General features: G+C 29.2%; 1 protein-coding gene across 1 annotated transcript in view; it reads left to right on the top strand.

Moving 5' to 3' along the window:
- LOC111629567 (transmembrane anterior posterior transformation protein 1-like) overlaps positions 1-12948 on the top strand; it is a 45299-nt gene that overhangs the window by 30394 nt on the left and 1957 nt on the right. Inside the window, exons 6-8 of the mRNA XM_023373480.1 lie at positions 5063-5172; positions 12054-12113; positions 12643-12788. Of these exons, the coding sequence (XP_023229248.1) occupies positions 5063-5172; positions 12054-12113; positions 12643-12788 (316 nt within the window). The remainder of the gene's footprint in view (positions 1-5062; positions 5173-12053; positions 12114-12642; positions 12789-12948) is intronic.

Raw genomic sequence — 12948 nt, 5'->3', positions numbered from 1 at the left:
AGCAATGGACTGCATTACTGTGTTATGCTGTGCAAATATGACAACTATCGACAAACGAAAACTACTAATTGTAGGAAAAAGTGCTAAGTTTTGATGCTTTAAGGGGATAAGAATAGAGAGTTTACCAGTAGAGTACCATGCCAACAGTAATGCATGGATAACTTGTGAAATTTTTCGGAAGTGGCTTGCGAGTTGAGATGTAGAGTTACAATGTAAGCAAAGGAAAATTTTGTTGCTTCTTGATAATTGTGCTGCACATCCTCATAATCTCAAAAATATAGATAGATCAAAAATATAAATAGATAATCTCAAAAATATACAGCTGGAATTTCTTCCTCCTAATACAACATCCTTAGTGCAACCTATGGACCTAAGGTTAATAAAAAAAAATACAACATCTTATTAACCTTATCGAACCTGAATGCGCTTTCTCAGCAGCTGCTGAGANTTATCTCGGTATTGAGGGTTAATAAAAAATTAAAAAATCTTACAGAAATCAGCTCTTTAATCAACAAATCAAAATTAGAAAAAATGAACATAATTAAAATTTAGACAAAAATCAATGTATTTTACAGTATATACCTAGCTAATCTAATCACTCTAACTAATCAGACTTAGAGTCAGACTAACCAGACTTAAAATCACTCAGTCTTCATGTTTAAGTTATTCTTTTTCAAGCATCACTGAGATCTCTTTAAATTTACATAAATTGAAAAAACCTTTATGTAATAAACTATGCAAATAAACGTTAAAAATTAACAAAAATCTCTTAACATTGACTAAATAGACTACTTTCATGTAATAACCTAGTAAAGTAAGTTTCTTAGCAAAAAGTATTTTAAAATAATATTAATCAGTTACATTTTTCTTCAATATAAAGAAAGCTAATCTAATAGGAACATTCTAATTTGAATTGCAAAAATTTGATCTGAGAAATAACAACACGTCCAGTGTCTCATCACCAAGTCTGCTTCTGAATTTGTTGCACCTATATGCAACTGCTGAGAAAGTGCATTAAGGTTCAATGGAAGTTGGAAGAATTGTTAGTAAATACTTATAAGCCCGCTCTAGGTTATAGCTCTGAGTAGAATTTGAAGACTCATACAGGTTCATTTCTTTCTTAACAATTTTGGAAAAATCATTTTCATTTAATGCTTCAGGAGATATCATTTTCATGCTGTTTTCTATTTCCAACTGAAGCTTTTCTTTGAGCATCAAATCACATTTTTCTGTATTTGTAGGCTCGACTTGCATATTTCGTTTTTCCTCTAGCATTTAATCTTTCAATTAATGAAACAATCTGGTTTTTTATCAGGATCTTGCTCGGACTTGAAAATGTACACTTTATTTCATCATTGTCAGCCAAATTGTCACTATGAGGATTTTGTAGGTAGCATAAAACGCCACTTAACTCATTTCTTTGGCGATCTTTCATGCGCTTTTGTAAATGTATCTTGAATTTAGAAGCCAAATCGGAGCTATTGTCATTTAACTGCTTAAAAAGAAACTTAAGGGCAGCATCAGCTGTGCATAAATTTGCATCGGTGCGACAGAGTGCTTCTACAGTTAATTTTACTGGAGCCAAGACTTTAATGATTTCATCGACGAGTTCAAAATCGAACTCTTCCAATTGCACTGTATTATTCATATCTATAAGTGCCTTTCTGACGCTAACTTTCAAAAAAGCAAAACGCTCAAGCATACTGTAGAGGCTGTTCCATCTGGTTTTGCAATCAAGCAGTAAACTTAGCTCTTTGCCATACTCTATCTTCATATAATTTTGAAGAATGGTATCCTTCTTTAATGACGCTCTTTTGAAAATAAAAAAAATTTGCAAAGTAGTTCTATTACATCCTTGATGTTCTGGTCATTCAATGTTCTGGTCATTCATCAAATCTGGGCAATTTTCTCTTTCTTCAAGGGCTAATCCTGATTCAGGATCTTTGTCATCATCATCTGAGTTAGCATTGTGGAGCTCAGTGCACTCATTTTCAGAAGCATCTGGTATACAGGGTATACTTTTTTTATAAAGTAAATTGCAAACGGCTAAGTGAATGCCATGAGCAAAACAAAGTTGGTGCTCTGCATTGACAAGTTTTCCGACTTTGAGCGTGACACTTGGACCATCGGTTATGATTGCTACGATTTTGCTATCCAGTGAAATATCGAATTGAGAAAGGCGCTGTTTTAAAACATCAACACATGTCTCCACCTTCAAAGATACATCAATACGAATAAGGCCTAAACTCCAAAACTTTTTCTCTGAATGAATATTTGCGTTCATGTATCTTTTATTAGAAGTCGATGTTCATTCATCAAAACTCAAACTAAAGCGCTGGCCTTCATTTTTTAAAGTAGTTAATTCAGCTTTTATATGCTTTCTAATTCTGTAGCTATAATTGATGACATGGTTACGAACTGTTGAAGCAGCTTTTGGTAAATCTGAATACCCTTTTGATAATAACAACGCTCTCAAATCTTTTGAGGTTACGAAGACACTAAAAGAAAAGCCATCTAAGGCTGTCATTCAGGCTAAAACGTCGTTTAAAGTTTGTTTTAACAAAAAAGTCATTAAGTGAGCTATGTTTTCGCTTCAACGGTGGTGATTCTTTGCCATCACCACTTTGGTTAGTTGATGAGGACAGCCTTACAGTAATAACTTTTTTGTCATGTTTAGTTGAAAGATGAGTATGTAATCCTTTGGTTGACCCTTCTAAAGTTTTTAATATAGCTGAGCAGTATTTACACTGTGCTGTTGTGCTATCTTTAGCGACCAAAAAATGGCTCTACACTGATGTATCTCCGTCTTTTTTATGTTTGACAAAAAAAACTTTCTTCAGATAGAGACATAATCACTATAGTCTGTCATAGGCTAAATATCTTTAAAGAGAAAAAAAATTACATTAGTGCAATAAATTGAAGTACCTACTAATTACAAATTAACTAAAAAACAATAAAAGATGCTACTCACGTAATAAAAAGCGCAGTTTTTCAAGAACAACCTCTCAGTCTGCTGGCACAAATGCTACTAATATCCGCTGGCAAAACAACATGGCAGACACATTGACAGGTAAAACGCACTGAGCACTAGGCAGAAAGATCTCACCCCGCATTCTTAAATCTACAGTTACATAAGACATCTGACACATATGACAGAGCTGTGGACTGAATACATCAATGCTAGATAACAAACACACCTGACACGTGTTACAATTTTGTTTAATCGACTACAGAGTGTATTAGATCCTTAGAAGCTCTAAATTTTAATGTAGACAAGTTTTCAAGCATATTATTTATGTTCATTATTCAATTTAAATTGGATGCAACAACCAGAGGCTGGTGGGAGCGTTCACTTAAGGGTGATGATAATCCTCCATTGAATAGACTCCTGAATAAGTTTTAAAAAGTCTATTTACTTTACAATCATCAGTCTTACATTTTTTAATAGTTAAATTTCAATAATAAAAATTGAAATTGTAGTAAGTTATTAGTTACAAATTGAAATTGGCCAGAGCCTTTCTTAATTAATAGAAATGTTCTCAATGTTACATTTCACACACAGAAGTTATTATGAATAATGCATAATTTTATTTTGTTATATAATATATAGTGAAGAGTTTTTAAAATTTTGTATTTTAAAACCAGTTTTATAATACAAACTTTTTAAAAAACTTAGTAAACATTTGGCTTGTGGAATCAGTAGAAACAAATATATTGGGTTACGTGAGCAAGAAGATTGAGAAATGCTGGTATAGATATTAAATGAATTAATACTATACATAGCTCTAGTGTATGTCAGTATAGATTGATATTCATTTTTCTTTTATGCTTTTAATTATTTGATGTTTTATTCTAGTATTGTTGATTAGAATGAAAGGTTTTTGGAATATCAACATATACAGTTAATAATTTTTTTATTTTTGCAACAGATGTTTTTATGTATAATTATTCAAATATTAATAGTTATTAGTCTTATAGATTGTAAAATATTGTAAAAAGCTATCGTATTGAATAGTACTAAAATTGCTTAGAATAGCTAATTATAACATGGAGTCAAAGGCAATGATTATTTGTTCACTCAGTGATTTGAGAAATGTAGCCATTTTGAATTATTTTTTTCAAATTGATAATACTTGTTGTCAAACAAGGATTGCATTATAGGATCTTTAGTTCCTTTGCTGATTTCAGATCACAAAATAGAGAGGATACAAAATTCATACATTTCTAAGCATTAAACCAAAATAAAAATAAAAGAGAATATTTTCTTATTTATGTATTTATGTATTTCAAAAAAAAAAAAAAAAGAATATTTTCTCATAAATATCAGTTGAATTGTATTGAATATTTCATCTTATATTCTACTTACAAGGGTGCATGGGAATTTTGATTTTCTCACAATGACTGAAGGGATCATACATTCCAGTATCTGTTTTCTTTATTTTGTATTGTGTCTTTGTACTGTAAAATTTAATCAATTTTATCTACACACAAAAATTTCATATAGAAGCTTCTACAAATTAATGAAGTTGTAAAACTTTTATTTTGCCTTATTCTACTTGTTTTCTTATCAGTTGTTTCTTTATTTAATGGTAATGATACATTCCTTCTCTTTCGTATTAGAAAATAAGCTAAACACCAATATGATTCATAGGTAAAACAGGTATTTTATAATATAATACTTCAATCTTATTATGAATAGGATGATTGTGTTACACTGGAATGATGACAAATTTTGACTATAAATAATGGAAAAGCTTCTCAGAAGTACACTGTATTACTGTTCATTTTAATAATGTGCCACAGCCAGTTTTTATTTTTATCCTTAGGAACTTTAAGCATTTAATTATTCTTGCAACTTTTGTTGCATAAAATATTTTTTTAGAATTGATTTTTGCTTAAAGTTTGTAACAAAGATATTTTCGAACTGTCACAGATTCTGTTATAAAAATATTGCAGGTTTGTAGAGATAAATTTTTCCTAATTTTAAAACAGAACTGTCTATATGAGTTTTTTAATCAAAATCTTTCAATAATGCAAAATTTTATTTATTTCTTTTCTTTAGAACAGTTTTGGGTGTTGCTGCCAGATTGTGTGTTAGTACTGATTGCAGAAGTGCTAGTTGATTGGATTAAGCATGCTTTTATAACAAGATTTAATGAAATATCCTATGAAGTAAGTAGATATTCTGTCATTTGAAAAAATCACATATCATAAATGTTCATCTGTATTCCAGTTAGTATAATTTGTCAATTTTAATTGATTTTATAATGAATTTTTTAATTTTTTGTTTAAGCATTTCTAAACTTAACATCAGATGCTCTTGTAAAAGTTCTTGTTGCAATGATGTTTTATCAGAATCTGAGAAAGATAATATTTATATAGTACTAATGGAAATACAATATGGCAGTATTAAGTTTCCATTTGAAATTAGATCACAAATATTTTTGTCAAGGCAAATCTAGTTTGGGTTATTATGGTTTTGTCTTGGAAATCACTTTTTATGTCACATACAACTTCCACTTTATATTGGAGTACAAAAAAGTAATAGTATAGATATTGGAATACAAGAAAATTAACATTTCTAAAGTCTTTACAGGATAATAACCCGTGTTAAACCATATGACTCTGATTCAAAAACAACAGAAGTTATTAGAGAGGTTGAGGCGCACGTTTTAAACGTGTACGTGTGACGTTCGGCGCTGCTTTCCCGTAAGCCTAAAAGTTTGACGATGGTGTTTGGAATGTCGAGCATGATTACACCGACTATCCAAACACCATTGTCAAACTTTTAGGCTTACGGGAAAGCGGCGCCGAATGTCACACGTACACGTTTAAAACGTGTGCCTCAACCTCTCTATTAAGCTTCAAACAGGGTGAACAAATCGTGCCCCCCACACACATTCAAACATCCATACATACAGGAAAAAACCTCCAAATCTTTTTCATATTGCAACATTTCAAGTTGTCCTGAGTCCAAAAATATAAAAATTTGGGAGAGGATCATTTTTTTGACTGATCGCTACACTTTCCCTCTGTTAATTTTTACTTTTATAGCTGTTATATATATATAATACATATTTATATATTGACTACATTATTACTTAGCTAAAAGACTTTTCTTTAGTCTTTTAGCTTTGGAATAAAAAGTTTCTATGTTCTATCTTTATTAGAACTCTATTTATTGAAGCTTTTATTCTGAGGTCACATGATTAAATCAGAATTCCCAGGCCTATTCTGGTAACAAGTCTGTACTGGTTGGAGTCAGTAGATTTTACAACTCCACAGCAAAAAAGAAAAAAAAGGAAAAATTCTAATTTGTCTTCATTGTTAGAATTGGGCCATAATGGTTTATCATCATAAAATAATGACAATTTCTAGTCATTATTTGTACTACTAGAGCTATTTTTGCATCATAATAAATATCTTCTATCATTACTTTTGTTATCCATTTTTCACTCAAAAATTATTGTTATAACATTAGTAGTAGTGGTTTGACACATACTGATCACAAATCTTAATTTTATATTAAACTTATTTTAATTAATTATTATATTTCATTTAATTATTAAGTTGTGCTAATTTGTAATAATATTTTAAAATAAAAATTTGTCGAGTAAATTAAAACATAACAATTTGAAATAATATTTTAACAATAAGGCAAAGTTTAATATATTCTGTTTAATTATCAAATTTATTAACACTAACCCTTCAAACATTTTTGAGAGTTGAAATTTAATCTATATTAAAATATCAATTAAATATATACAAAGAAAACTGTTTATTAAAATTTATTTTAATACTTACCACTTGAGAATTTTTGGGAAGCTGGAATTAAATTTTTTAAAATATATCAATTGGATATAGATGTATATGAAAAATATACTTACAATTCATCTTATTGAATGTTGAGGTTTGCTAATTGTTGAAACTTCTTGATTCTGATGAAAAAATTACTCCTTATTTATACTTAAATTCAAAGATATTGAGGAGGTGTGGTTGAGAATTATTAATATATATCTGCTAAAGTTGTAATACTTGATTTTTATTAACTAAAATATTTTGGAAGAATAATATTATCACTATAGTTAGTAAATATCAATGATTATCCATTGCTTTTATATATGAATTTAATAAGTATTTACATTGGGATTTTATTGCTAACAAATACTAAATGAACAATTTATTTTAGCCTATACACATAAATTAAATATGCAATCAATTAGTGAATATCCAAAGTTAAATGAATCAATAATGACATTGTTGGAAAATTATTTCAAAACATCAGAAGTTATCATTTGTAAATACAGTAGAACCTCCATTATCCGGATTTTCGATTATCCGGATTGTTCAAAATAAACAAAAATTTTACGAATTTGCTGATTTGCACTTGGCGAATTACGACACTGTTTATGTACGTGATGGAATGCATAACATTTTTTGTTTCAACAACGTCTCACCCGGCACAGTGGTCGTAAACTCTTAAATATATTTTACGTAGTAATAAAAATATAACTTGACATACGTATTTATAAATAATTTATATTCAAATTACATCATTTCTATGACCAAGGGCGGCGTAAGGCATGGACGACGTGGGCCACCGCCTATGCCTCGCGGTCCGAAGGGCCTCGCGCCTCGAAGGTTTATGCATTACTTAAAAGCCGCGAACGCGACGAAAAAATTTTACTCGTCATAAAACGATAAATAGTTTGTCAAATTTTTATTCATAAAAATGCAGTTTCAACTGCTTTTTATTTTATAAAATCCGTCTTCTTGCGCCACCAGAGGGCCTTTTAAACAATAGGTAGTCTGTTAGCGCTGGTCAGTAGTAGTCTAAATTCAATACGAACGTTTGTTTCTTGAAAATTTGATCACGATTTAAATACGGTATTTACTTTTAATATTACCGATATTTCATCGAAAAGAAAACGTGTTGTATTATCATTAAAAGGCAAATTAAAGTATCTGTTTCGATTATCCGGATTTTTCCTTATCCGGACTACCTTCATCCCCAATTAGTCCGGATAATCGAGGTTCTACTGTAGTCTCAATGTTTAATATATATTTTAGCTAAAATTTGTGAAAAAATAAATAAATTTATTTGTGTAAAATAAAAATGCAAAAAATTTAAAAAAATATAAATATATAATTATATTTATAATAGGTTTTAATTACAAGTTAAAAATGTATGAAATAGTTAAATATAATAAGTAACAAATATAAATTTTATAGGTATTTAATAAATAATTATTTAATGTATTGTTTTTGAAAATAAGTATTTTTTGTTCAATTAAGAATATAGCAAAGAGAACAATGCTTTTTAAAATGTTTGTGATGATAACAATTTTTTAAATATCTGATCTTGGACACCCAAGAACTTCGGTGTCTAAATAATTGTAGTTCCATTTTTTAAAAAGAATTTTTCTATCTGTTCACCTTTAAATAAAAATAATTTATTATGAGTAATTTACAAAACTTATACATTGTGAAATAATTTATGTTCAATCCAGCCAGTTATATCCAATTATTTTTCATCTATAAAATTTAATCCATGAATTTTTTAGGTAGTAAAATCAAAATCAACTTGCCATGGATCTTTCACCAATAATTGATACTTTTTAACAGAATCTATATAAATGTCTATTACAGCTTCTATAGGACTGTGTAATGTTTTTATAGCCAACTGTTGATAAATAATTTCACAATCTTTAACTTGAAATGCTTTCAAAATCTATTAGCATTGCATTCTGTAATTTTATATAAATGAAAATTAGGATTAATGTTATTTTATATTTAATAAGAAAATGATGAAAAGATTTTATACTCACACAAATATTTTTTACTGGCCATATAGAATGTTCATTGATATACCAAATATTGTCTTGTCTTCCTTTTTTTGATGATATATCATGATTATATTCAATTATTTCATCCATTTTATCAAATAGTTAACATGAAATTTATAAAATTAAGAAATTTAGTTACCAAAATTAGCTGAAAGTAAAAGATATATGAGAATTTAACTCAAATTGTACAGTAGCAGTAATAATAATAATAATAAATGGTCTTTCTTCAAATGAAATTTATACTGTATGATGAAACAAACTCATTGAACTTAGAGTTTAATATAAACTGTATAGTAATTCAAATTCCTTTATTTCTTTGAAATAATATTTATTTACTGATAAACTATAATTAAGGGATAAATAACTTCTTACATAAATACTGGAATGCAAACAATTAACTCTCGTAAACATTAAAAGCCCAGTATTGACACCTTTAATAGAAAACGAACATTTTTGACCGTACTCTGGTCTTCTTTAATTAAGGGCGAATTTAAAGAGATTAAAACTCCAATAAATGAAACTCTGATTATATACATATTTTTTAATTATAAACTCATCTCNACCTGCGACTTTTAAAGTTGAATCGTTTGCCACATATATCACGTGATTGGCTGGTCTGAACTTTACGAAAAGCTCACGAGCATAACTTAAATGATGAGCGCTGCCACTGTCTATAATCCAATCAGAGTTATGTGTGTCAACACTTTTGTTTTTAATTGAACATAACACTATCCGATTTTTCTCGTTCGGATTTGTTTCACTGTAACATTGCGATGCCTTATGTCCATATTTGTAGCATTTTCCATTAAAGATTTTTGTATCGTCATACTTTTGTTTGATACCAGTGTTTCTTCTATCGAAACGATTTCTTGTTGCACTAAATACTTTTGACTCATTAGTACTAGTACATTCATTTTTTCTGGCAGCCTGTTGCTGCAGTTTAGATTTAACTGCAACTGAGGTTAATTTTATGTCTGCGGCTATCGCTAGATTGGTCACTAAACTATTGTATTCCTCCGGTAAATGCATTAATAATAGTTCGGCATGCTCCTGATCATCGATTACACAACCGATTTTCCTCAACTGGTCAATGAGAGTTTGTATTTTGTTAATATAAGCAGTCATACCTGAACATGTGTTAAAATCCATGGAGTAAAGTTCCCTTTTTATTTGCAGCCTTCTCAGAATACTCTTATCTTCGTAGAGATTTGCTATTGTATCCCATGCTTCCTTTGCACTTGACAGTGTTGGATATCGACTTTAACATGGTCCCCAACTGTCAGGGCTATTGTTCCTAATGCCCTTCGATCACAACTTTTTTCCTTTGCCGTAGGTTCTCGATCTGTTACTGGCGTCTCGATCGCTGCCCACAGATCTTCCTTCATCAACAGCATTTTTACGTTGAATTGCCACGATGATAAATTGGATGAACCATCCAGTTTTTGAAAGTTGACGAAACCTTCCTTTGTGAACATATCTCCATGTAGATTCTCCATCTCGCATGTTGTTTATCGGATCCCACCAAATCTCAGATAAATCCAGTACCAAATTGAACAAAAAAATCTATTACTGTCCTTGGTTATTTGGAAGACATTTCTGGGCCCATAACCTTTTGTTTGTAATATTTGTTCGTTAAGTCGGATATATTGAGCCAGCAAGGATATATGCGGGAGACGGACGAAACTTCTACACGTCTTTACCCCATGAAGACTACAGACGCACAACACTTACAGGGGGACACACGTGTTACATAAGGGACACACGTGTTACATAAGGGACACACGTGTTACATAAGGAACACACATGTTACATAAGTAGTAACAACTTAGAGGGTCATTGTCAACTAGAACAAACAAACAGTGCCCTCGTATGTCACACTATACCTGTCAGAGGACCAGGAGATAAACATTTTCACACATAACAGCCACATTCCTAACAAAGATGACTTGGTGATTTAAATTTTATTTATACTTATATTCCATGCTTAATAACAGATTTTTACTAATGATACAATGTGAGAGAGAAAGAGAGTTTACAAAAGTTATTTACTTACTGAAAGTAATGTATTCTGATAGAACACTGAGTTATTACTTCAGTTTCCCAAGAAGTTTGTTGATGAATGATGAAACATTTAAAAGTATATGACGATTAGATGCTCGCCATACTTTTCTCTTATGCATCTGTGAATCATCTTTTATACCAAATTATCATATGGTGGTTTCTGATTTTGACTTATTTTCTTTACCTTAAAAATCATTTATCAAAGTTGATGGGTGTTCTTTGTGTACTTTTTTGTTTGATGCACAAATTTTAGTCTATCAAGTAAATAAAATTAAGTCACGTCTAAATTGATAATTTGAATACTCGCATCAATGTAAAAAAAAAAATTTGAATTGTAATGTAAATAACTTTTTGAATAAAACTTTTTAGTTTTGATATTGTTCTACTTATTCCATTATGCATGAGAGCAAATACTAAAACATGGTTATTATAAATTTCATAGCTATTATAACTATGTTTTATCTTAAATGATGATGATCATCTATGGCAAATACCTATGTTTGTTTGTAAAATTCAATCAATAGATATGTCTTTAAGTTTGCATATAAATAATAGAGAAAATATTCAAATTACAGTCTGAGTTTCATTTCTCTTGAAAGTATCACATTTTAGAAAGACTACTTTGATGTCTATACAGAACATTATTATAATTTGAATAAAAGATATTTTGTTATATTTATATTCTACACAATTTTTTATAAGTTGAATCTTAATACTAATCATTTCTGAAAATAAAAATAGGGATAAACAAACAATACCATCAGATTTTAATTGGTGTAATTAATTATAAAGATATTATATAATTTGGACTAAAGATAGGCAAATTAAGTTACCTATTATTTTTAATTTTATAATTAGAAACAAATTGATCAATTCTTTAAATATTTTAAATTAATTAATCTGGATCCAATTATGCTATGCACTATTTACCTTTATAATCAATTAGCCATATTATAGCTTGGATTAAAATTTTTAGTGGTACCTTTTATTATTATTTATTCTGTCAAGTAAAGTTTGAAATGGATCAAATGATAAACCCACAGAAAGATCATCATTACTGCATTTGATTATAATAAAGGACATCTTTCTATTGAAATTTTCAATAATTTTAATATTTCTAATTCATTCATAATTTTTATGTTCTAGGTATATAGAGATTATACTATCAGCTTGGCCTATGATTTAGCAAGCAGTAAATTAAAAAATGTAAGTTTAATACATCAAGTATTTTAAAATTAAAATCAAAATGTTATGCATTGTAGCATTTTATTAATTTTATTGGTAGAAACTTCAATGTAAGTACTTGTAATAGTTATTCAGCAAAAGCTTTACTATTTTTTAATTCTAGACTTTGTTGCATAGGATTAAGACGTTTTAAAATTACTTAAGAAGTGATTGCTTAGAACTAAGCTGAGGAAGGCACTGAATTACAGATGAGGGAGAAATTTTAACAAATAGAGTAATTAAAATCGTATTTGTTTCAAAATTTATACCAGAAAACAATGTATCACTCCAGAACTAGAGAATTTAAAATAATTTTAATTAACTTTAAATAACTGTTTTTCAAATATTTTTATTTTATAATGTATTGTTTAATTAAAACTGGAATTTTAATAGATTACTCACACTGACTATGCAACAAAATCCAGAACTGGTATTTTACGTTATTTACATTAGCAATTGTTTAGTATAAAAGAAAATAAAACCTTTTCAATTTGTGTTAACTGATTTTTAGGCTTTTTCGGATCATCTGGATTTATTATCGAGGAGGATGGGCTTCATTCCCCTGCCTCTAGGTGCTTTGGTGTTCCGAGTGGTAAACGGCTCCGTGACAATATCCGGAACCATCGGAATCGTATCGCTTTTCGTCCTGTATCTGTGGTAAGAGCAAATAAAATCTTATATAGATTTCAAATAAATATATTGATTTTTACTTTTCAATTAACATTCAGTTATTGCTGTGATTGTATATACTTCTAAGTTAGGAGTGTTTAAAAAAAAAAAAACAGAAAAAACAAAGTAATAGTTAACATTTATATGT

This window comes from Centruroides sculpturatus, unplaced genomic scaffold (genome assembly GCF_000671375.1).
Source record: "Centruroides sculpturatus isolate CEXI.00-Female unplaced genomic scaffold, Cexi_2.0 scaffold537, whole genome shotgun sequence".
NCBI classification, from domain to species: domain Eukaryota; kingdom Metazoa; phylum Arthropoda; class Arachnida; order Scorpiones; family Buthidae; genus Centruroides; species Centruroides sculpturatus.
This window is presented reverse-complemented; position numbering and strand designations above follow the sequence as displayed.